Below are 25451 nucleotides of genomic sequence, written 5' to 3'. Positions count from 1 at the left end.
TGTGAATAAGGAATCGATGGATCCACGAAGACAATATACAACGACGTTCACGATCCCAATGGCAGCTTCGTACCACGGACCGAGAGGACAGCCTTCGGTACAGGTTAGGCTAGTGGTTGCAAAGGTGACGCGGATGGAAGCCAAATCATACGGCATCTTTTCCTCAGATGGATCTCACTTCTGTGTGCATAATGGTTGTATCCGTCTGACGATACCGTGGCAGCAGGCTGGGTGTTGTTTGCATCCTGTATCTCAGCAGTATGATTCTTGTCCTCGTATCTTAGAAGTAAGAGTTCACATAACAAATTTTCCAGTGTTAGAAGTATTCAATTATTTATAGCAAGTCCTTCAGTCATTCTGCCAAAACAATTAACGAAGCCTTACATCGTTATTTCATGGTCTCAGACGGTTGCATGGGAGATGAACATACGCGTTCATTGGATCAATAACTGTGATTCTTGTCCATGATATAAAGTCACGAATTGTGGTTGTGCCAACATATATGTTGGTGAGCTTGTGCGCACTGTCATCCACAATTCTTTCTGAAACTTCTCGCAGTGTCAACGATTGTATCTGATAATTTCAGAGTTCTATGGTCTTTAGCAGCAAATTTCTCTACTTTTCAGTTCCGCATGATAAACTATACATCCGATTTTAGCCTATTGAGCTTTGTACTTATTTTCCTGTTGAACAAGTAGCATAGATTAATCTCAACAATAATATTCGAACAGAGATTGGTCTGCCCTAGAGCTCGCAACATTTTATTCCGAACTGGGTGTTTATTTCTTGAACCGGTGCTGCTCTAGAGACGTAAAATCATGCATAATATACGGAGGGGAACCATTTTTATGTGGGAATGCCTACACAGCAAAAAATGAGGTGCTGAAACAACAGAAAATGACTACTATCACTTTACAGTGTTACTTGTGTGTTAATTCAACATCAATCATATCGCTTTCAGAGCATATCAGAAATAACTAGTTACTAGCTATGAGAATTTGAATGGGTTTTTATTGTTTGGTACGCAGTATATTTGGCATATATACCAAACAACGAATAATGTTCTATGTTTCCTGTAATCAGTCAAAATAATGGTTTTGTAAACTTGTAAATCGTCTGACGACAGTTTTATGAATGACAGTTCTGCCATCTTCTATTCTTACGTGCTAAGACATAAGAATAATAGATGGCAGCACTGCTATCCATGTCAGACGATTCAGGCTTACAATATTATTGTGACCGATTACAGAGAACATAATGTTATTCGTTACTTGGCATAAATGCCAAATATAATGCGCAAAGCTTTGCTCATACCAAACGATAAAAACTACTCTTAATACAGCCAGTAATGAGGTATTTCTGATACGCTTGAAACGCGATGTGCTTTGAATTAACACACAAGTAACATGATAAAGTGGTAGTCATTTTGAGTTGTTTCAACACCTCATTTTTTGCTGTACAATTATTTTTGATAATTCGTGTACTATTCACGATAATAAAAATAAAAGAAGCAAATCCAGTATTTAATGTTGTCACTTTTCTTTCTTTCTTGGATTACCAGATGGATGATAAATACATGCTTTGAAACTACGCACAGAACATTTGCACAAACAGTTTATATCAGAATAGATATAAAAGTATACAAAGATGTCATAGATCACACAAACTTATCATGAAACGTGCTGTGCACTTGCGTATGCAGGTATACACATACAGTATATATATGTACACAAAGAAAACAACAATTAAAAATACATCTCTTTAAACAGAACAATATTTACATATAATAAAAACGGATAGTTAAGGGACAACAATGTTTCCATACAATGTACTGAATAGAAAACAAAAGTGCATCGTGCGTACTCTTCGCGAACTGTTAAGCTTTAGTTATTTTTGCAACAATACATGTAACAAAGAAAACTAAAAAAAGTAACACAAATTTCGGGATACATATGCGTAGAATTCCTTTCACATTATTTAAGACTGAACGCTTAATTTAAAATCTGGGTAAAAACAGACGTTTCTTTATTCAAGGAGCCATATTTTAATACTGGTCACTAATTTCTCCAGAAAATTAAGAGTGAACTAAGTTTGCAACAAAACGACTGTCGAATCACAGACTTGCAGAAAATACATTTAAAATTACTCTTAAGCCACTCGCCGTATATAGCAGAAAGTCACAGATACATGGATTAATACTAACAAGGTGTAAAGCGCAAAGTTAACAAATCGAAAAGGATAGATTTAAAGACTAGATTGAAGATTGATACACCAAGAATTGATTACTAGTATCTCCAGATTTATATAGCTAGGTATATTATAATTCCTTAAATCTGTATGAAAATACCGTCGTTATGGTGAAGTCATTATGCATGTTCGAAGATTTAGTGTATACCTAAATTTAAAATGCATACTTAAGGAGCTTTTTCTTGTGTATTTGTCACGTTATAATAATAATCATAATAATATAGTAGAAACTATTTGGCTGTTGATGAAACAGGAGCCAATTCTACGCTCATATTTAAATGTTAACTCAGCAATATCGGAAATTATACTGAAATATTACATATGAGAAATGATTGTATGTCGGATGGCTAGCACAAATTCTGTGATTCAGATTTTGATTCACATTATGGCTCACTGCGTACAGTGAATCAGAACCTATTCATAATTTAAATCAATTCTCATGCGTCTGGTTACTAGGTAGCCATAAGATTTTTTAACATTTGAGCTCTTAATTTGGATGGCTAGGGATATAGGTTGCAGGCACAATGTGGTTAATTTCCTTTGCACAAAATTTAATCTTACAATGCACGGAAAAAATTCAGAAAAAATCTAGTTTTCTGGCATTGTATAGAACTAGTCATACTGTCGTTTGAACTTACATAGGAAAACAGTGTAAATTAAACAGTATGGATTCTGATTACTTGAGCATTGACCATCAGTTTGTTTTCTGTCGCAACTAAGATGCGAATATGCTTCTTTGTTTATTCAGAGAAAGTCATCGAAGAGAAGCCCACTTAGAAGTTATGAAAAAGTTCTTTCTTCTTGTTTGTTGTTGGTTCACAATTCCTTTCTAGCATACTGTTTCTTTAGTGGTAATGGCAAATTTTTGAGGAATTACCGCGTCTTTTCAAATTTACATTATTGGGTATTTTACTATTATTTATTCTTATTTACTTGGAGGAGACATAGGTTTCAAATTCTCAAGCATATAATCTACTTATCTTTTGTCATTTTAATGCTTCACATCCTATTTGTTATGTGTAACAAACTACAAGACTGTTTTACGTAACGTTACAAATATACTACGTAAAGTTTGCAAAGAGGAAATAACATACATTAAGAAGTAGAGGAAAATGAAAATAAAGCAGATACAAAACGCTAAAAGCATCTACAGTTGGACTTCTTACCTTTCAAAATTCAAAATTAGAACTCTGTGATGTACTGCATTATCTATCAATCTGTCTTAAGAATTATATAAACAAAGCAGAAAGCACTTGGAGTCAAGTAATTTAATCACAATTTCTTTTCAGATTGGAAGCGGGTTCCATATCTCGAACAAGAGTGTGAATGATAACACAGCTTCATATAATATCGACCACGTTTTGTCGCAAACCTTAATTCATTAGAAGTGGAGTTCTAATTATTGGAAATATGCTGTACCTTATTACTAGAGAAATATATTGAGTTATAAATTACGCATAAAATAGCACTGAACGACATTCAGAAAACTCAAAACTGGAAACACGGTTTTCCAGCCGTATTAGGTGTTTCCATTATACTTTTGGGAGGCTTTAACCTCTTGCACTCCGTTCAACGGAATTATCTGGTAAACAGAAATGTAAATAAGTACCATATACATATCTTGTGAAACAAAATTATATACAGGGTGGTTCAGTAATGTTGGACAGCCCTGAATAAATCGGAAACCAGAAGAGATATTAGCAAGAATTTGGTGGATCCAGATACTTGTGGAAGGGGGAGTCCTTTGAGGCACCACACAATGTTACCAGGTCAACAGTGTTGCCAGCTCAGTACAAAGTTGTATTTTTTTAAATGGAACATATAGAAGTTTATGCCATCAAAAGAATTAGTACAGAATGTGAATACCAACAAGCGAAACCGCACCTGTCAGTGTTGCCAAATAAGGAAGTTATGAAGCTTCAAAGATCAAGAAATTAAAGTGTCCGTAGAGCAAAACTAGCAAAAAGGCAAGAAAAATAATACTACGGAATGAAAAGAAGTAACCGAAAGAGTAAACCAAAGAACGCACAGCATCCAGTGAGTAACAGGGTTGCCACAGCAAAGGGGGAAAAATTGAAAATTTTGCAGTTGCTATAGGAGGAAAAGTGCCCATATGACATAATGCTGGAAACACCATAGAAAGTCTATGTAAGAGTCAGGAATCCTAATAGCGTTTGTTCGAAAGCAATATCTCTAACCGTTTCCGAGATACACCAAAGCTGTGCGGAGTTTGCAACACTGCATAATAATTCCCTCGCCCTCCAAACTACAGGAACGAGTAATGAAAATGATACGCCCAACAAAATGTAAGAACTACACGGGTCTAATCGTCAAATCAATTATGCAGTGTTGCAAACCCCGCACACCTTTGGTGTATCTCGAAAACGGTTAGAGATATCGCTTTCGAACAAACGCGATTAGGATTCCTGACTCTTACATAGACTTTCTATGGTGTTTCCAGCATTATGTCATATGGGCACTTTTCCTCCTATAACAACTGCAAAATTTTCAATTTTTTCCCCCTTTGCTTTGGCAACACTGTTACTCACTGGATGCTGTGCGTTCTTTGGTTTACTCTTTCTGTTACTCCTTTTCATTCCGTAATATTATTTTTCTTGCCTTTTTGCTAGTTTTGCCCTACGGACACTTTAATTTCTTGTTCTTTGAAGCTTTATAACTTCCTTATTTGGCAACACTGACAGATGCGGTTTCGCTTGTTGGTATTCACATTCTGTACTAATTCTTTTGATGGCATAAACTTCTATATGTTCCATTTAAAAAATACAACTTTGTACTGAGCTGGCAACACTGTTGACCTGGTAACATTGTGTGGTACCTCAAAAGACGTCCCCCTTCCACAAGTATCTGGATCCACCACACTCTTGCTAATATCTCTTCTGGTTTCCGATTTATTCAGGGCTGTCCAACATTACTGAACCACCCTGTAGAAATCGATGAATATGATGCATCTCAAAGTATAAGAGAAGAGCAACTAATATTTTTAACACTCATGTATATATAATGGTTGCACTTAAAAAAAAAAAAAAATTAAGAAGAATTTTGTGTTTACACACATGAGTTCCGAAAATTAACACACACTAACCAACGGCTCTTGTATCTGCAATACAATTTTGTGTTACTTTTGACAATGTGAGGAAAAGAAATGATAAGGAAACTATGTAAAGATACAAAGAAATATGTCAATTTTAATCTTACCATGCCTTTAAGTGCTGAAAAGGCTTTTAACATGTAACATATAAATGCCACTTTGAAAAGTATCACTTCAGTCTTCCTACCATATGTAATTATACGAATATAGTATTTTTAGTCTTGTTCATCACATGATTTCATTTCTATTATCGTATATACGACTGTATCACACATTCACAAAATATCTGATTCACTAATTTCTTATGTTTCCTTAAACATTATCTTTACGGAAACTTTCAAGATTTAAAAAAAAAAAAAATGCTCGTTTCAGTATTTCCAACTCTCGTATTGTATGAAAAAATACTATCCAATTCAAAATATGAAAAATGTCTCCGGAGTATGAAATTTCTTGTTTAATCCTTCTTAGCACTATTGGTTTTGGAACGTGTGATTGCACCGGATCGATTTGCTACTGACTTGATAGGTGTATGCACACCTTCTGGATGTGTTGTATCGTTCATAAGTTGTGATTTGGATCCCGATATCTGCTGGTTAGGACTAGTAATCTGATCAGCAGAATACGACGAGTTTAACGCAGCACCACAGGAAGAACTGTTTTTTTGCAGAGATTTCCGAGTCACAGGGCTAGACCTGCTTCCCGAGTTCGCTCTTACTTTTCTTGCTGATGTCTTGTCAGGGCATTGAGCAACAACTTCTGATGAAGACAAGTCTTTCGTTACAGAGTTTCCAGAGTCACTATTACACTCACTACTATTGTTGCTAGCGTTTTCTTTCACATGTGATTCTGCTGGTTGACTCATCTGTATCTTCATCTCGGTAATAAATGCAAATGGGTCTTTATTTCCTGAACTGGAAATATTTTCCTCCTTTGACGCCTCGCTATGGTTTTCGAAGATTTCAGAAGAATTATTTTCTGCTTTGTCTTCAGTTTCTTTCTCCGGTTTCCCCTCTTCGAGATCCACTTCCATTTCCTTATCTTTCAGAAGCTCTGGTAGTAATTTCTCTGAAAACAAAAAGATACATTAGAATGGTTTCATGCTATTTTGCAATGTATAGCGAATTTAAATTATAGAATTACCCATTTAAAGTTTTGTTCTGTTCTTAATTTTGTTTTGCTAATGTTCATAGCTACGAATTTGATTACGAGGATTGATTCACTTTTACAATATTTTTCAAAATACCGTGTAACATTTAAAGTTTTATAAAGTAATTTCTTAGTATTAAATCTTGGGTTCAATATTGAGCACTACGCTACCGTAAAGTATGACACACAAATAATGGTGAATTCAGACAATTTTAAATTAGAAGTGTGCTAGTACTGAACAGTGAACGTTGTAAAACTAATATTTCTTGATATTCAGTTTAATATATTCCTAATTTTCTGAAAAGAAAATCTAGTTAAAAAAAAAAAAAAAAAAAAAGAAGATTCGACGATGTGTCTATTCCCTTTGTTGCTCTAAGTGCTCCCAAACAATCAGATAATGTTAAGAATTTGACTTCTTGGATGAAGCAACGAGTTTGCCTTTGGAGCAATAACAGTCATGACGTCTTAATCTGGCCTTCAACGAAGATCCACAAATCTCGATCAAAATAGAATTTTTTTCAATTTCAAGACTGTAGGGAACAAATTTGCCGATAACGATATCCGTGGAGCAGTCAGTCTTTTACTTTCTGATTGATATGGCTGGAGCCTCGGATGCCTCTGTGTTGGAGACCCTATTGGAGAAACACAATTAACGGTGAATCCGAGGTGGTTCTTTCATTCTTAATACAAATAAATGAGAAGGCATCTGTTCTTGAATATGGTCTTAATGTTTCTAAATGTGAGGTTGATTGTCTTGGGCCAGATGAAACTACATTGGAGAAAATCTTTAGAAGATTTAATGAGGCTGCTCCAGCTATACGTCCTCTAACCATTCAGAAGGCTTGTCTTCTGGGTGCTGCTCTCACCTCGTACGCATTTAAGCATTTACTAACGTGCTATTGAATAAAATATCTAATTTAGAATTGTTCTGTCTCGACTTTCCTCAATTTCAGTGAATTCAGCACTTTTCCTTTAACGGGTGTTTTTGTCAATCTTTCACTTATTTTTTATTGTTTTCCCATCTTGGCATGAGACTTCATTGCTAGAAAATTATGATGTCTTGAAAACTGGCCCAGAATCAATCCTGAACTGCTCCTTAAATGACAAGTCTTGGATGCAAGCATGTTTACCTGTTGGTTTAGGTAGTCTTGGTATTCGCCGAGCTATGAATATGATGATTCTTACATTCTTAGTGTTTTATCACTAATCTCTTCGTTTAGTCGAGGCTCTTCTTCCACAGGTTACTGCTTGGACGCTGATGGGGATGTTCAGGAAAGCTCTAATAGATGGGAAGTTTAGCAGATACAGAGTTGAGTTGGTTTTGAGTTTAACGTCCTTTTCAGTAGCGAGGATATATGAGACGGGACCTACTGATTAACGTGGAATCCGAACCACATGAGCTCCCGCCGGGAATCGAACCTGGGTCTCCCGCACCAAAGGCGCGTATGCTAACCGCTTAGGCCACGAAGGAGCTCTGTTAGCAGATACATACTTTCCAGAAATTACCAAAAGACGTTATCAGTCATCTTGGTATACACCAATTGCATCTCACTTTCATAATCATCTGTTACATTCTGGTATTGTCCCGGAAGATAGAGCCAGGCTCCCAGCTACCCTATTTCTCGAAGCGGATGCATGATTGATTGCACTACCTTTCCTGCTTTAGGCCTTCATTTGTCAAATGAAAGCTTTCGAATTGCTGTTGCCTTACGTTTAGGTTTAACTGTTTGTAAGCCTCTTCGCTGTTCAGCTTGTGGGGATCAGATTAACCAAAGTGGCCGGCATGCCATTCATGCATGAAGAGCTAGTAGATACTCCTCCTCACTCCCCCGTTAATAATATAATACTACGAGCTCTTAACACTGCTGAAATTCCTTCAATACGGGAACTTTCTGGCTGCTGTCATTCGGATGGAAAGCGACCTGATAGCATGGCATTGGTTCCATGGATAAGAGGTAATTGCTTCTTACGGGACTTTACATGCATTGATACATACCTAATTCGTATCCCTCTATCATGAACGCTGGAGCTTTTGCTAATCATAGAAGCTAGAAGCAAAGAAAATACAAACTTCTTGAACAATTGTTTTTACCACAATGGCTATCGAAATTAGAAGTGCTTGGGGTTGAAGCCTTGATTTTATGACGGAGGTATGAAGAGGCATTTCTTGCTCGTATTTTTCCTAATACAGCACATAGCTATTTGGATTCACCGTGGCAACATGTCGTCGGTCCTTGGCACTTTATCACCTGGAAAGGAACTTGATGTTTCTGCTCTAACATAAATTTAATAATAATAATTATAATGAAAAACTAATTACTATTTAGAAAACTCAGGAGAAAGTACTGTACATGAAACAAACCTTTTAAGCATTAATTCAGTGCAGTGTGTACTGTTTTGTAAAATTTAAAATTTTACATGAGTAGAAAGATATTATTAGAAGTTGCAATCAAATATGTAGAACAAAATATTATACAAATATTCTCTAAATTAACAACTCTGATGACAAAATTATTTGATTGTTGTAATAACATGTAAGGTAACGAAATTTACAGTCCATATTTGAATATTATGTTATACATTGAAAGTAAAAGGGAACATATTTTTGATATAATGAAATCATTTATAGATAAGAAGAAAAAAAAGAGTGAATTTGTAATTAAAATACATTCATGCAGTAGAAAAAAGAAGGTACGACGATATAATTTCTTTCTTGTTGTTAATTTATTCAGTCATAAGTTATTTTACACAGACGATGAGGAGGATGATAAAATAAACTTTACGTTGAATTGAGGAGCGGCGTGACACAATATTATAAATTAGCTAAGTTTTGATATTTGGGATTCGATTTTCTATTTTGTTACTGTTATTCGATCTTTGTCCTGCACGTTTTAAATGACAGAATTAATTACCAATTAATAGAGAGAAAAGAACTATATTAGATTTCAATTTTTATTCAAAAGTGAAGTTTTACAGAAACAAATCATCTTGGCGGATGGTAATCTTGGCAGAATATTGAACAAGCCTTGACAGGGAATTCCTCAGCTATTTTATAACCTAAATGAGAAGTTCAGATATAATTTCCTAAGGTAAAAGTAACATGCTAGGATTACTAATTAAACGTAAGGAACACGTATTAGTTATCATCACAATAATAGCATTAATTATTGACTTAAAATACTGAGCTATTTAGTTATTTATAAAATAATTGAAGCCTGAAATAAGTGAATACATATATAACAATCTCTACAGAGTTTCTCGTTATTTGTTTAATTATGGGATCCACAGATCCTTATAACTGATTTATTGTCACTGAAGTACTATATTTGAGTATGTGATTCGCCAATCATGTAACTCGATTGTTGAAGAACAACAATCGATAAATTTGCTTGAAATATACTTTTTTTTTCTTTCTTGAATTCACAGGAATATTTCCAGGTTTTGAGATAGTAACATACTACAATCAGTGTTTCAAACCATATTTTCTAAGTCTGTGGTTTTCAACCTTTTTTGACTAACGACATACTTTACTGAAAACCCACATCGGCACATTTATTATTATTATTAATAATAATAATACAAATTGTAATAGTATAAGCACATACGTTTCTATACAGTAGTTACTCTATATAGCAATGAGCACTTTGCTCCCACGAGAGACGTTGACTGGTACACACTGTTTCAAAATCGATTTAAATTAATTATTAAACGATTCATGATTTTTAAATTCTAAAATTTCGTGACATACCGGTTTGGAACCACTGCTCTGATTTTTTTCTGGTAATTACTTTCTTTTATATTATCGCATCTTGCAATTAAATATATATTAAAATGAAATTAAACCAAATTAAACTACATATGGCCTTTTAGGCCTAGGTTATGGCCGTAATTCCGTTAAGGCCTAAATTGTCATTTAACTTGAATACGATTGATAAGAAGTATGGTTCCCCAATGAATACTGAAAAATATGTTTCGGATTTTTTGCCTTATCCACGCTGTTAAGTTTATTATACTACATGCCAATGCGATTATACGTACATTGGGATTACTGAGAAATATTAGAACGAGAAATGTGAAGACTGAAGAGCCAGATTTCTGGTTTATCAGAACATCTACGTATTTCGAATTATAAACTTAAGGTAGTCAAAGTCATCCGTAAAACTACTTCACATCTTGAAACCAACATTTTTTATCAATTCTATATTAGGATGTTCGACGCTAAATCTGGATCACAACACCTAAACACGGATTGATATTTGTTATGAACAGCATCACTCAAAAATACCACGTTAACTAACATTAATCTCACCCAATTATGGGATGTCGCGTTGTTATTTGCTGTATTTGATTCGAGGCGCCATGCAGGAGCAACGTTGAGCATAGTTATGATTTGGCAACAAATCACACGACGGCACCACAAGTATAATTGTGTTTATACCATGTGTTGCTTTATTTTTTTTAAGAAGCTATGTTGTTTTCTGCTTTAAATTCAGCACTAATTTACAGGACGAGAATTTACTGACTGTTATGTGTACTATTACGTGAATTTACTGACTCTTGACTTGCGACATTTGACAGAAAAAAGAAGTTGCGGTTTAGCGTAATATCTCAACGAAAATAAGGAATAATAAATTAAAGGCACAACATAGGTGAGTACCTTCTTTATATAAAGACTGTCTGTGAGTTAGGTGTATCGAGAGATATCGTGTCTAAGGTAGTGATAGCATATACTCATGGCACATCATCAGAAAAAAAGTAGAAGTGGGCGGGCAGAAGCATATGTTCCTAGGTGAGAGGCATTGCCAAACTAGAGGACTGGCACAAACAGTTAATGCGGCATAGCTCAAATCAGCACCTAGGAACATATGCTTCTGCAATCGCAGTCCGATAAACATTGCATATTCAAGATTCATGGCCAGGTTGCAATTTCGAACCTTCTGATCATAGGTGCCAACGCATAGCGAGAGAAAGGAGTGGCTAGAATATAGAACATAGACCGCTGATGGTTGAAAAAGAGAGTAATACTGTCCGATGAGAGTAATATAGTAATATATATGGCGGACACCTAAATATGTTTATGTTTTGGAATGCGAATTTCTTAGTGTTAAACATACAGGCGACTCTGTACTGGTGGGTACAGCAATTTCATAGATTCTATCACTACTCTCAAAGGGAAATCATTGTCAGTGATAATGGCCATTTTAGATGCTCTCTAATAATGCTGCAGCTCTTCAAGACGACAATGTGACAATAAATACAAGCACACTATTCGGGAGTGGTTTAAGGGACATCACGATAAACTTCAACATTTCCTTTGACTTCAACATTATGGGATATCTACTGTCAGTTTTGGAGCAGAAAATCAGGTGAAGATTTCCTCCTACATGATCACCGAAGAACTGAATGCTGCACTGCATGGAAAGTGGCCTACTATTCCTCTGGAAACAATTTACGAGTAATACATCTCAATTCTGTGACAAATAAAAAGCGTATTAACGTTAAAACAGATCTAAGGCCGCATTAATCAGGGAAATTGCACCTGTTAAGGTGTTTCCATTATTTTTATGACTTTCCATTTCTTTCTTGCAGACAATTACGCTCATGATAAAACTAGTCTTCATTAAGCCAATTTACACGCTTCAGATGCTTAATTTGCTTTATATCAAGTGTTAATCGCAATAATCGTTAATTTGTTCAAATTTTGTAACAACCTATTTTTTTTTTTTTTTTTAATTTTATTTTAAGTTTAAACCAAATCTAATCAGCAAGAGCAAAAAAACTGCTATTGATTGCGCTTAGTACTTTAGTTTTCTGTATCATCCTGCAGATATATAGATGTTAGCTCTCAGTGAAATACCGAAACCATTTCCGAATGCAATCACATTAATCAAACGGTCACCTGCAAGCCTGTTTTGGCCGATTAGTGACATCAGGGTACATCTCTGCCTCGCAGCAACGACACAGAAAAATAGAGAGAGTCAAGGAAGAGAGGGGCAAGACGGCTGAAATATATAAAGATGTTTCGAAGTGTACAAGTAGTTACGGACCCGCGAGTGCTGCGTGTGTAAAACTATCAATTTTCTTGTTTGCCTATTGCTTCTTATTGCGCGTCAGACTGCTCGGTTGTCTGTTCGTCTGGTTTACTTACAATGGAAGACACATACTATGACGCCATAGAGCACTGAGCTTGATATGACGGCTTTATTGTACAAGCTAAGACATAATATTCCATACAAACCATTAGAAATGTGTCCAGATGCTAATTGTTCCCTGAGGTTCTCAACTTCCTTCTGTAAAGTCGCCATCCTTGCTTCCGAGAGTTCAACATCGTGTACCAAGTCTTGTAGATGTTTCTGCAGAGTTTGTTGTATGCCTGTAACTAACTGCGCTGCAGGAACTTTATTGTAATCCATACTATATAACAAAAGAAAGAAATAACAAATAGTACAAACATACATTCGCATATAAAGGATTCGCCATCTTTAAACAAACATCATTGTTTAAGTTTGAGATCGTACGCAAGAAATACATTCTACTGGACGAGTACTCATTTTCTTTAAGTATTTCTGCAATGGAGCTTAGATTCAATCAAGCTCCATGGAGGAATACTTAACTGAGATGTTTGTTCAATTTTACTAAATTTCTGAAAGTCACTCAATTCAGGTTGATGGGTAAAGTATTAGCTTACATTTTTTCACGAAAAACTTTTCCTCTCTGTTATACGCCTGGAGTGCTAAAACAGTGAAGTCTCATGTCACTCTATCCTCTATATGTGAATATATGTAATATCTTCAATGTTACGCTTAATATCATTAGTCTTAGCCACGAATGCAGAATTTTTTTAAAAGTAGTTTTGCCGAAACCACTAAGCAATCAAGATTTTTTACACTGCATTACAGAAACTATAATTCAGATGACTTCTATTCGCGAAAATTGGCAAAGTAGATTTTCAGTATTTTCAACTATTGTGCCAATTTGTACAGAATGCATCACTGAATCGGGAGGAGTGTTTTTCCTGGATTCGCCCCAAGAGGGAAGATCCCACTACTGCCAACTAGCAGTCTAATTTAAAGCACATTAGTTGTAATGGAGCCATGTGCTTTGCTGTAGAAGTGCTCTACAAAAACTGAGTTTTGTGCTCACTCGGTGTAAATCGAAGTGAGTTCAGGATTAATCGAAATCGTGCAGTTTCATAAGCCAACGCAATCGAGATGTGGGTTTAGAATTTTGAAGCTACTGGTTTTACACTAAAGAATAAAGGTGGCAGCGTAAACACAGTAAATACATCCAAGATATTTACCGAGTCCTACGCGGAATTGTGGTCATCTGAGGGATATTTGCTGAAATATGCTATATGATATATATCAATGAATTGTATCTTATCTCTGTGTCTCGTAAAGATTTTCTGTTCATCAGTGTGAATAATTTCGGTTCGTGTTAAGTCCTTTTCAACACGTTACGGTTGGATACCTGAAATTATTTCGCTGCTGAAGTTATTGCCCTCTTAAAGATTATAGAAACGCAGAATCATCTGAAAACAATAACTTGTAATTCTACCACTATTTCATAAGAAATCGTCGCTGATGTTTTTCTCCACGTTGGAAGGAGAAAATGTGGATGTCCTTTTATTAACAGTCTTTTGTTATTAATGTTACTGAGAAAATTACAAGTAATATACTGAAGTTACTGTTTTCAGATGACTCTGAAGTTCTATAATTTTTGCAAGACAACAAACTTCAGCTGTGAAATAAACCGTGTATGTTTACAACCGTAACAAGTGTTAAAAAAGGACCAAGATACAACTTAAGAATGATTTAATCGAGTGCTTTACGTATTCCGAACAAATAACCAGGATAACGCAATATACCATTTGTATTTCTAACAAAACCTAGATCTTGCTTTTTAAACTTTCATCTTAACAAATATTATGCAAGACGTTGAATCCACCACAGATGAGGTGACATGAAATGTATATACGATTTACCTCTTTTTTTCTTTCCTCTACACCTGAATTACGATTTTATTGTGTTTATAATAATTTTAAAAATAATGGTCGTTTTTTCCATTTTTTGGATTTACTTTTATTTTTTTACCGTACTAAATTCAAAACACACTTTAAGAAATTGGAATTTCGCCTGTCTTGTTTTTATATTAATTAGCTGTTGCCCCACAGCCTTCGGCTTGCAGTATACTATAGGTTAAAGTTATGCTAATCAAAAGCTCTAATTGTTCACATTTAACAAATTTATTTATTAGTACTTCTTTATTTTATAAATTTATTTCTGAGTTCGTCCACCAATCACCCCAACCTTCATACCATACACAATATCGTGTTGATTCAAATCATTTAATAATCGATTTCGCAAGAGTGACGTCTATTAGCGTCAGCGTATTTGTTATTGTGACTGATTATATTATTATTATTGCATGACTGACAGACTGATACGTTTGTCTTTTATCATTAGGATATTACTTTTATTCTTCAGTGTATTATAAGCATTTTTAAGAAACTAACATCGTGTTTCTTCTTTCTATATTAAAAGTATTACTCTTATTCTTCACTATTTTAAATTAAATACATTTTCAAGGAACTGTAATTTTAGTTGTATTTTTTCTACATTAATAATATATCAACACAATTATAACGTATAAACCTTCATTTTAATCAAGATTCAAATACTTCTCTTCACAAAAACGTAACACACAGCTGGAAAAATCAATAAGAGGAAGCTCGTATACGGCTAACTCTTCTATTTATTGATATTGATTTACATACTAAAACTTCGTATCGTAAACGAGACATCAATAACTCAGTGATATCATTCACTTCATATTCCAAACATATAATGATTCGGAATATGATTGAACATTTCATATTATATAAGTCAACACTTTTAGCGGCTGTCTCATGAAATTGACGTATCCTACATGACATATCTACAATATCAAGAAAAGTAAGCCTGCATTAAATTTATGTTCCATTTTCTCTGTATGCTACTTACATACAGTTTTAGGAAGAGAAATATTTGAACAGGATTCCCACAGATTTTTAAGAATTGTTTTCTTTCATAGTTCAGGATAAAGATTTATCAATTTCTCCAACAGAGAAATGTCTCAATGCGGTCTCTATTAATTCCACTGAGCCACTCTACATTAATCTTTTAATCGATTTTTTGTGAATTTGGGTAATCAATTCTGAGTCCTAATTCAGTTACAAATGTATCAAAAATTGAGCACTAAAATAGTAAATGAAATATAGCAAATATGCAAACAGAATAATAATAATAATAATTAGAACACTCATTTCTATACAGCCATATTTTTTTTCGATCCCTACTTCTAGTGTACTATACTTATTCTCGAAATCTTTCCGTCCTTGTAAAAAATATAAATACCATTAAACAATGTGTTACATGAGAGGCATGATTAATGAAAGTGAATGCTTATTAAATTATTCGTAGGATGAAAACGTGGAAGGTAACGGAAGGCCCCTCCCCAAGAAAAGCAGGCACGATGTAGCCCACCAAACTAGTATGGCCTGGGATCGAACCCACGTGCCAGAAGAGAGTGCTCTACCACTGAACTCCCATTATTAGAAAAGTTGTGAAGTTACATTTTTTTAAATATATGCTGTTAAGTTTACTGTTTCATTTTCTCTTCTAGGTTTAACAAAAACGTCAAAATATGAGCAAATGACAAAACTAAAACGTTACAGATTTTTCAATTTAAGTACTACTACTTACTTCAAAGAGGTAACTATCTTCTGAAAAGAATCTGAAGAACATGCAGCACTAGGAACTAATTTATATTCTGTCTGCGATGTTTCACCCAAATTATGAATTCTTAGAGGTATAGGTTCAAATGTTCTGAAAAGAAATCATAAGAGAAAATTATCATTCCTAAAAAACATTAGTTATAAATCACATATAAAATTTTATATTTCCACTGTAACCGTAGTAAAAGTTAAAAATGGCGTGTGTGTCCCTTCTTGTAACAGCAGTGTAGAATATATATGTAGAATCTGCTTTCTGAAAATGAACTTTCCATAATAAATAAATAATCACATTCCTCTCGTTATAGTTAAATATTAACGTTCAAAATCGAAGTGCAGGATGCTTCGCAGCAATTACAAAACTAATGTGTATAAATATTTTAGCACCAATGGATCAGAATGATGATAAGTCCTTTGATATTTTTCTTTCTAGTACTTATTGACCAATCCTTCTCATTAACTTTGTTTTCCTACACCTGAAACATTCTACTTGCAATCTAGCAACACTATCACATGCGAGCTTCCTCATGACTATATGGTTACCATGTTAATAAATATGATATATTAAGGAACAAGAAACGTTTGAAGACCCTGAAAGATTTTAAGACCAGTAAGGAGGTACGGTCTGTTGATATTGCGGTTTTATAGATTTTATTAACAGCTGTATCATTCAAAGTAATTATTAATCGATTCTGAGAATATTACAATCATTATTAAATTATATTAATACTGTCATTACTGATAATTATCAAAGGAATAGCGTATATGAGCCTTATGTTGCGTAGGGGCTGAGTGCTCAACCTTTGTATTTATCCTCAAAAGCAATTAAGTTTTTAAGGCATCCTCCTAGAAGTAATATACACTCATCTCTCGGTTTTAAGGACCTCAGTTTAATAGATACGGAATCAACTGACAAAAAACTTAAGCAATTGATTCAGTTTCCATGGTTTCGCGAGCGTACTGGGACTATTTAATGGGCTCCGCGATAGCTGATGAAACAAGGCTTGTGGTCTCCATCTCGGGAAGCATTCTAGAAATAAAACGTTCAACAAATAAAATCATTCCAACTCCATTGACGAAATGAAGCTGGCATCCAGAAGCTAACGAATGAATTATTTTTGAGTTGTCATAAAAACTAATAAACAAGGTTGAATTTACTTTAGATGGTAAGCTGAAATCGAAATTACTATAGTATACACGAAATAAATCCAAAACACAATGAATTTAATGTTATAACATTAATATTATTAATAATAATGAAATAAGTACAAAATTAACTCAACTACTCTGATCTTTAGAATTTGCTTTATGTTCTAACAGATTTTTGTTTTCTTTTACAGGTTAAAATGTTTGGGGTTCCAATGGATCTTCTACGATGACCACGAGGTGGAGATATATTTTCTTCAGGTAAGTATGTTGGTATGTAAAATTTAGATCTAGATAATTCGTTTGTAACTACCTTTGTATTTTGCTACCATATTTAGACTGTTGATAACATAAATCTTAATGGATTGAGACGCCTTTTCCTGTCTATGAAAGGATGAGTCAAAAGTTAGTTATATATATATATATATATATAGGGTAAGTCCAAAGTCCCTTACCACCCCTTATAAAATGAAAGCGAGTGTAGATAACTTAAATTTGTAATTGTAGGGACACGTTAGGTCGAGAGGTAATCTTTATGGTGGATGACAGGTGAACGGCTGCCATTTTGAATCTGGCTCAAAAAGTTTAAATGAGAAGGGGTCATGTGATACATGAAACTACATTTAATAGTATCTTTCTAGTCTCAGTGTAGAATATTTTATTCCATTAACTGATAATTTTGACTCTGTTTTGGACCTTTATGGTAGTATATTTCTATATCGGATACGAACCGACGTAAGAATCCTGAAGTTCTGCTTTTGGAATTGTATTATACTTCTTTAGTAATTGTATTATACTTTTCTTATAAATAACAAACTTTACTTATAGTTTAGAAATTAGATTCACCTTTGATATGGCTGAATATATTTGTCCACTTAAAGCTGTTTTGATGTGAGACGTACTATTATGTTAAACTTGTTCACCAATTCTTTCTAATATCGTAAAATTATTTGTGGACACTGGTTTCGATATATTTTGTATATATGCTGAAAACCTGATTTTTAAGCAGCTGTTTTATTTCTCTTCTTTTTGATCATTGTTGATTTACTGGCATATAGATTGCACATTCTTGCCAAGGTATTTATTCTATGTATTTACTATTCATGTACATTGGTACTGAATTGTATTCCAGAAATACTAAATCGAAAATCCATTCTTCAGAAAACAACTGAACATCAAAGTTCAATATAAACAATATAAACAGTTCAGTATTTCAATATAAACAAATAAATATTATTAATAACAGTTTCCTTTACCAACACTTGTAATGGAGCTAGAAATGGTTCATTACATCCTTGCGGACAGTTATCGCAACGCTGGACATGAGTCACTGTTTCGGATCTGATTCTCACTTTGTTTGCAAGACTGGAACCATGCTCCTTATTGCTTCATAGTATTGCCCTTTTTATGTGGCAGTGCGTCCACTTGTTTTTATATCTACACTCTCAAATTAGATAGAGTACTTAAGATATTCTTCTAGTTACTGTAATGGAGCTGTCGATATCAGCCACCGCAGATTTAATTAGGAACTTATGGACAATTGGCTACATCGGATCACTATTGCCCTCTTTTTATCCGTTAAAACGAGGAATGAGTGTATTAACTATCCAATACTAAAATTTTAAGCTTTTAGGGACAGGAACCAGCCTTTTGAGCATATGCCGTCATATGCTAGTGAAAATTAAAAAGAAGAAAAAAATCGACAAAAAGATGCATATATTTCAAGAAATACTAAAATAAAATAATGTTGGGATACAATGAACACCAATGAATACGAGTTAGTGCGAACCTCGTTAAATTAGACCATTAATTATTTATTAGCTAAGCTTAAACACAGTTAAACAGTACGCTATTTTACATTAAAATTAATTTCCAAGCATTTTCCTTCATGAATATATTATTAACATTAACTTTCGAAACAACTGGGGCATGAATGAAGAAAACAAAATATATTTTAAAATAGCAGGAAGATTTAAAACTTACCTATGCTTGTATCTGATGAATATATGATCAAAAATGTGAGTTGAGCCTCTATTCGACACAGAAAAAGACAAAAGACACATTGTGAACACATCTGAAGGTACATGTGTCATATTATCACAAAGCTGTTTGTGAACAATCTTTTCTCTCATATGTGGAGTAAGTTCCGAATTTCTTCGGAAACGATACCATCCTACAACTTCCTGAAAAATTAGAATACACACATAAACATATTCATAAGATAAAATTTACGTCTTGAAAGAAGATAAAATTACAACTACAGCCCAACCTTGTTTCGATCTGCTTTTTAAACTTCTTTTAGAACGCAAGTTAGTGGTCACTGAGTAACTCACAATACGAGTAACAGTAATACACCAAGTAACAGTACAACACATAATTATAATAACAGTGGAGAGGAGGAAAAGGAATTAGTCTGACTTAGAATGCTGCGAGAATCAATAAAGATATTAAGTAATGTAGCCTGAAGCTCTGTCTGCCAAATTCAGTAGCAATTACACCACCAGCGACAATGTAAATAAAAAAATCATCTTTTTATAAATACATTTATAAAATGATTACTAATTAGCTTTTACAAAACTTCACCATCATGGTTCACACTCTCATCGAATAATTTTTTTTTTTTTTTACACGTCTAGACTAAATGGAAATTATCCGAGTCACAATTCCATTCTTCTTAACACTTCTGCGATCTTTTTGTTAATGTAACGATCAATTCTTCTTAACTATTAACAGCACTATCTGCCAACACTTTATTTTAAGATAGAACACAGAACAAACGAAAATAATCGTATTGGGTGGAAACAAGCTTAATAGATTGCAACTGAAAGAGAGAAAATGAAAAATATTGAATACTGACTTTTACATGCATATATGCTTGAATTTAAAAGTCCAACGGTTGCTTAGGGTGAGTAGCACAAGAATTCTGCTTCTCCCCCCCCCCTTTTGTTGTATTTTAAATATGTAGCCTAAAACACTTTGCTCTGAGAATCTTAACTAAACAAATATTAAATGACTAGCAGCGTTCACCCCGCTTCGCTGCGGTCACCCCGGAACGCAATAAACTTTGTTACTTAGATAATTTTTACTTTTTCGCTTTCAAGTGATATGATAAAAACCATAGAAGATTGCAGTAAATGTTAACATTATATCGCCTGTCATTTATGTTAACCCGCCCCGCTTCGCTGCGGTCACCCCCGAACGCAATAAACTTTGTTACTTAGATAATTTTTACTTTTTCGCTTTCAAGTGATATGATAAAAACCATTATAACGCCTGTCATTTATGTTAACCCGCCGAGTGACACGGTCATGCGGGTTGCATATAAATACGTTTATTTTTATACCTATGATGAACTAACAAAGGATTTGTACGTAATGGACACCTGAATGGTCAATTATCTCAAGACACTGGTAATTGAAAATTAAAGTGATATGATAAAAACCATCTAGGGTCCAAATCCTAATAACCCCCCAAAAATAAAAGAAATTGGTTCAGCCGTATTAGCGTGATGAGCGGACAAAGGATTTGTACGTTCTCTTTTATATATATAGATATACATAGTATCAGCTAGTCTAAAACTATTAAGCCTTCTGTGTACGAGATACCGTTAGTGTCTTAAATTTCAGGGTATATTAGTCGCAGAGGTTCAAGCCTAACGTCATTTGACAGCTGACAATTGAAGCTAACAGATGTGCAAAAAGTATTGGAATGCTTATAAGACATAAGATAGATAATGTGTTGAGAAAATGATGAATTTTTCACAAAACTGCGCTACAATTTACAATTTTATTTTTATACAGGCACAGCCCTGTGAAGGAATTTGTGTTGTTTGTGGGCAAGATACATTATCAAAAATCAATAGCTGGCGCTTTCGTTCTGGAAATTTGTATGTCCAACATGTTCCTCGTAGTGGGCGACCAATCATTCCAAAAGTCGATGATATTCTGGCGAAGTCGAGTAAGACTGGCATGTCAACAGTCAGGACATCGCCAATGACGTAAATATCTACTACCAAACAGTGTTAAACCATTTTGATAAAACTGGCTACAAAGCACTCTCGACGTTTGGGTGCTACATGATCTGACTGACAAAAAAACAAACCCTTGGGCGAATTTTTACTGAAACGTAAAGAACCCAACCCATTTTTGAAGCGCTGGTGGACGCAAGCCCGTATTTAGGTAAGTGCTATTCTGTGCTCGAGCACAGGGCGCCAGAATTTTGAAATTTGTTTTAAGATTCACAATAAAGTAATATTTTACAAGTAGCAACCCGCAGATTCCCGCGCAAGGGCGAGAAAATCGGGTAAGGATGAACTTGAACATCATGAAAACTGGTACCGTTAAACTCAGCGACCTCGACAACTATGAATTTAACACTAATATCTGCCGTTTTCGATTACTTTTAAAATCTCGCCACCTCCCTGGGGAGTGGAGTATGATCTTGAAGATGAATTGGATTAAAACTGTCACTATTCTTCTCAACGACCCCCAAAACTATGAATTCAACTCTAATATTGCTCGTTTTCGATTATTTTTAAAATGCCTCTATATTATTTCTATGGGGACTTTGCACCCTCATATCTCAACTCAATGTGACTTAGGAACCTGGAACAGGTCATTTGCATCATTTCTCTGAGAGCTTTAAAACATATTAAAATTTCATGTTTCTATCTAGTTGGTTCTCGAATTGAAAAGCTCTACAGACAGACAGCTTAAGAATTAACAGAATGCATTTTCTCCGGACAGTAAATTAAAACCTACATGTATAAATTACATGCCAGTATTGAGAGAATGTTTCCAATGGATAAGTGGTTAAGCTCCATTGCATTGTAATCAAGGGGTCCCGGGTTCGATTACCAGTGGGGACCTAAGTAGTTCGGATCCCAAGTTAAGCTGTAGACCTCGTCCTTAGTACGTCGTCATCATCTCATCCCATGCAAGGCAATGGCAAACTACTATGGGTTTACCTTGTCCAGGGACCTTCGGGTCAAACACCCATCTTTGGGCAGAACACCTCTTGAGAGCATCATTGAGAGAATTAGGCCATTTAAAATTCGGTTGTAACTTGTCATACCTAAACTGCTACTCAACAAGAGCTGGTATGTTTGCAAAATCACGGCTTGTTTCCTTGTTTGAAACCTAAGTTTGTTGTGGAGGAGGCAGCAAATTATTTAGAGCACAGGGGGCGCACAATATATAAATACGGGCCTGGGTGCACGAGTGATGAAAAGTGGATAATTTCCAACAACAATGTGCGAAAAAGATCGTGGCCGAAGCGAGAAGCATAACAGTCTGTGACAAATGTCCACAGTGACGCCTAGGAAGGTTAAACTGTGCATTCGATGGAATTGTAAGGGGTCATGTACTACGAGCTGAACCGCCAGGCGAAGCTTAAGATTCGGAACTGCACTGTCGACAATTAGTGCAAGTGCAATTAACAAGAAACGGCCAGAACTTGATAAATAGAAAGAGTATTGTATACCGCGCTGAGAACAGCATACAACTTTAAAATTGTATACCACTTTAACGCATACAACTTTAACGATTTGTCAGGAATTACAGATAACTTGACTGGAATTTTTTTAATGCTTAATTTGATTCAGTCTCTTCAAAACTTCCTGAATGGTGTTAAGTTACTTTCAAAAGACGCCTGTGAAAACCACGTCTTTTCGAACCTTCTATAAGGACGGGTTATGGTGTTTCCGGAGAAATGGCAGAAGTTAATCGAATAAAATGATGCTTATGTGGAGTCATTATATTACTTCCAAATCATAAAAAATATATTTTCTTAATTTTCACCTCCAAAGGGTCAATACTTTTTAGACATCTATAATAAAAACTATATTACACCATAAACAATATATAGTATTTCGTAAAATGCGGTAATTACTTGTACTGCAATATGTATATATTATAGTGCAAAAGCACATAAAAAAAACATACTTTACTCTCGGTAAAAAGTTCACCTCTGGTGCGTGGGGTCCCTGGTTCGATCCCAGCTCGCACTAAATGGGTTTTGTGATGGACAAACACCATGTGCGTTGGTTGGTTTTTCGGGTTTCTCCCGTTTCCTCTCACTTACTTCATTCCGCCATTTCACTCATTTCTATTCATTCAGTCTCCTTTTGCGTACACAACATAATCGTGAGAAGTAAAACTGAAATATTTCTTTTCATTTCGAATTAATTTGCAAAAGCACTCAACACTGATTGAAATACAACATCTTTACACTGACGAACGTGACAACGTGAATGACATTGATGAGGATTAAAAAGAAACTCCTTGGCAATATAATCAACTAAAAGTTAAGACCAGAGAGACAGTATAGATACCATTACAATGGAAATGTTAATACTTTCTAAAATCATAATAAGTATTTTTGTGCGAAGCAATTTATTGTTTTATATATATATGTTGTTCTGTATACTGTATTATATTTTTCGTAGCCTGGAGATGTATCTTCTAAGTCGTATGAAGAAATAAAATGACACAAATAAGGCTTAATCAAAATCATAACCCAAAATAAAATCTTATTCGTCAAAATATACTGTAAAACTGACAATTACGAAAATTAGAAGTTCCTTCGAGCAAAGTATTTTCCTTTTTACGTTCTGATACGAACAGGTTCAATCGAATAACTATCGTGTACAATTTAATGAACTTTTTAATTCTCGTGCACAATTCAAAACGTAACGTGTTTGAACCATAACAAGTTACATTAACTGCTAAGGCTTCCTTAGCTTTCCACTAAGAGTAACAATCTATCCAGAGCACTTACCTTTTGCTTATCTTTCAAGAACGTCTTCAATTTTTCAAAATTGAGTCTCCCCACATTGTTGTAAAAAGAAAAGGAACTTGGTAAAGGCATCAATGCATAAACATCTGGAAAAATGCATCGATTTTAATACGTATAAAACTGACACAATATTGTAATCAATATACATATAAAAATTATGCGAAGATTCTCACTGTAGAGCTAAAACATTCTGTATAATTAAATATCTTAATGACCGTGAATCTCTTAATGACCGCGAGTAATTATATTTTTTCCCACCTAAAGCACTGTAATTTCTTCAAGAGAAATACTACTAAATATATATTTTAAATAGCATAATGAATTCTAGTTTTCTTCGTCAGCAAACTAACCATTAAAAAAGTTAAGACTGCATGTTTGATCTTACAGGTCTGGGACATCTGTATTAATGTAATTTACCATTCCATCAGTTTCCATATTTCATTAGAAATTATACTATCCCAATATGTACAAGAGACTCAAAATCCAGGGGTTATTGATCCGGACGGTACGGTCAAGTCGTTTATAATATATGTAAATATGTTAAAAGTCGCTTTCTATTGACATTGAAATACAGGAGCTTTGTCACGTATTTTAAGTTTATGCTTTTAATTGAGATCCGACCAAAGTTCTTCCACGATTAGTAAAGAATCTTTATTCAGATCACCTCAGATTTTGAGAACAGGATTGAATATCTGTAATTTCTATTCTAATTTTTGAAATATGAAAGAAATGTTCTTGCGCTAACAAGATACTGAAACAATAAATTACACCACGGCACACATAGGTCGTTTAGAGAAAGTAAAAGGATGACAATCGACGAGCAGGAATCAACGTACGTGTAAGAGGTCAACGGCCACTAGGAATAATAATAATAATAATAATAATAATAATAATAATAATAATAATAATAATAATAATAATATAAAGTAGTAGTAGTAATAGTAGTCATGCCTCGAACATCATGCCTCTCATATATTTTACGTATAGCTCAGGATTTGAAATCTCGTACTACACCGAAGAAGAGTACTGCACAGACATCTTGACCAATATGCGTAATACAAAATACTGTATCCATGCACTGATCTTCCACAAGAAGATTTTTACTTTTTTTTTTTCTAACTTTTTAAATCACATGTACAATGCTTCAGATGATGTCGAAAACTAGGAATGCTACACGAAACAAAAATTAAAAGCCAGTGAGATCATTAATAAAAGTCATGAATAGGTATCCAATCA

At 34.5% G+C, this 25451-nt stretch overlaps 1 protein-coding gene across 1 annotated transcript in view; it reads right to left on the bottom strand.

The window, feature by feature from the left end:
- Nucleotides 1–1515: 1515 nt before the first annotated feature.
- The window catches only part of LOC145689383 (BRISC complex subunit Abraxas 2-like), a 48885-nt gene continuing 24949 nt past the window's right edge, over nucleotides 1516–25451 (bottom strand). Inside the window, exons 3-7 of the mRNA XM_081763539.1 lie at nucleotides 24198–24301; nucleotides 19404–19603; nucleotides 16246–16368; nucleotides 12741–12916; nucleotides 1516–6421 (exon numbers count right to left, since the gene is read on the bottom strand). Of these exons, the coding sequence (XP_081619665.1) occupies nucleotides 5811–6421; nucleotides 12741–12916; nucleotides 16246–16368; nucleotides 19404–19603; nucleotides 24198–24301 (1214 nt within the window). The 3' untranslated portion in view covers nucleotides 1516–5810. The remainder of the gene's footprint in view (nucleotides 6422–12740; nucleotides 12917–16245; nucleotides 16369–19403; nucleotides 19604–24197; nucleotides 24302–25451) is intronic.

The sequence above is a fragment of the Thermobia domestica genome, chromosome 1 (assembly GCF_964235325.1).
Source record: "Thermobia domestica chromosome 1, izTheDome1.hap1.1, whole genome shotgun sequence".
Lineage (NCBI taxonomy): Eukaryota > Metazoa > Arthropoda > Insecta > Zygentoma > Lepismatidae > Thermobia > Thermobia domestica.
This window is presented reverse-complemented; position numbering and strand designations above follow the sequence as displayed.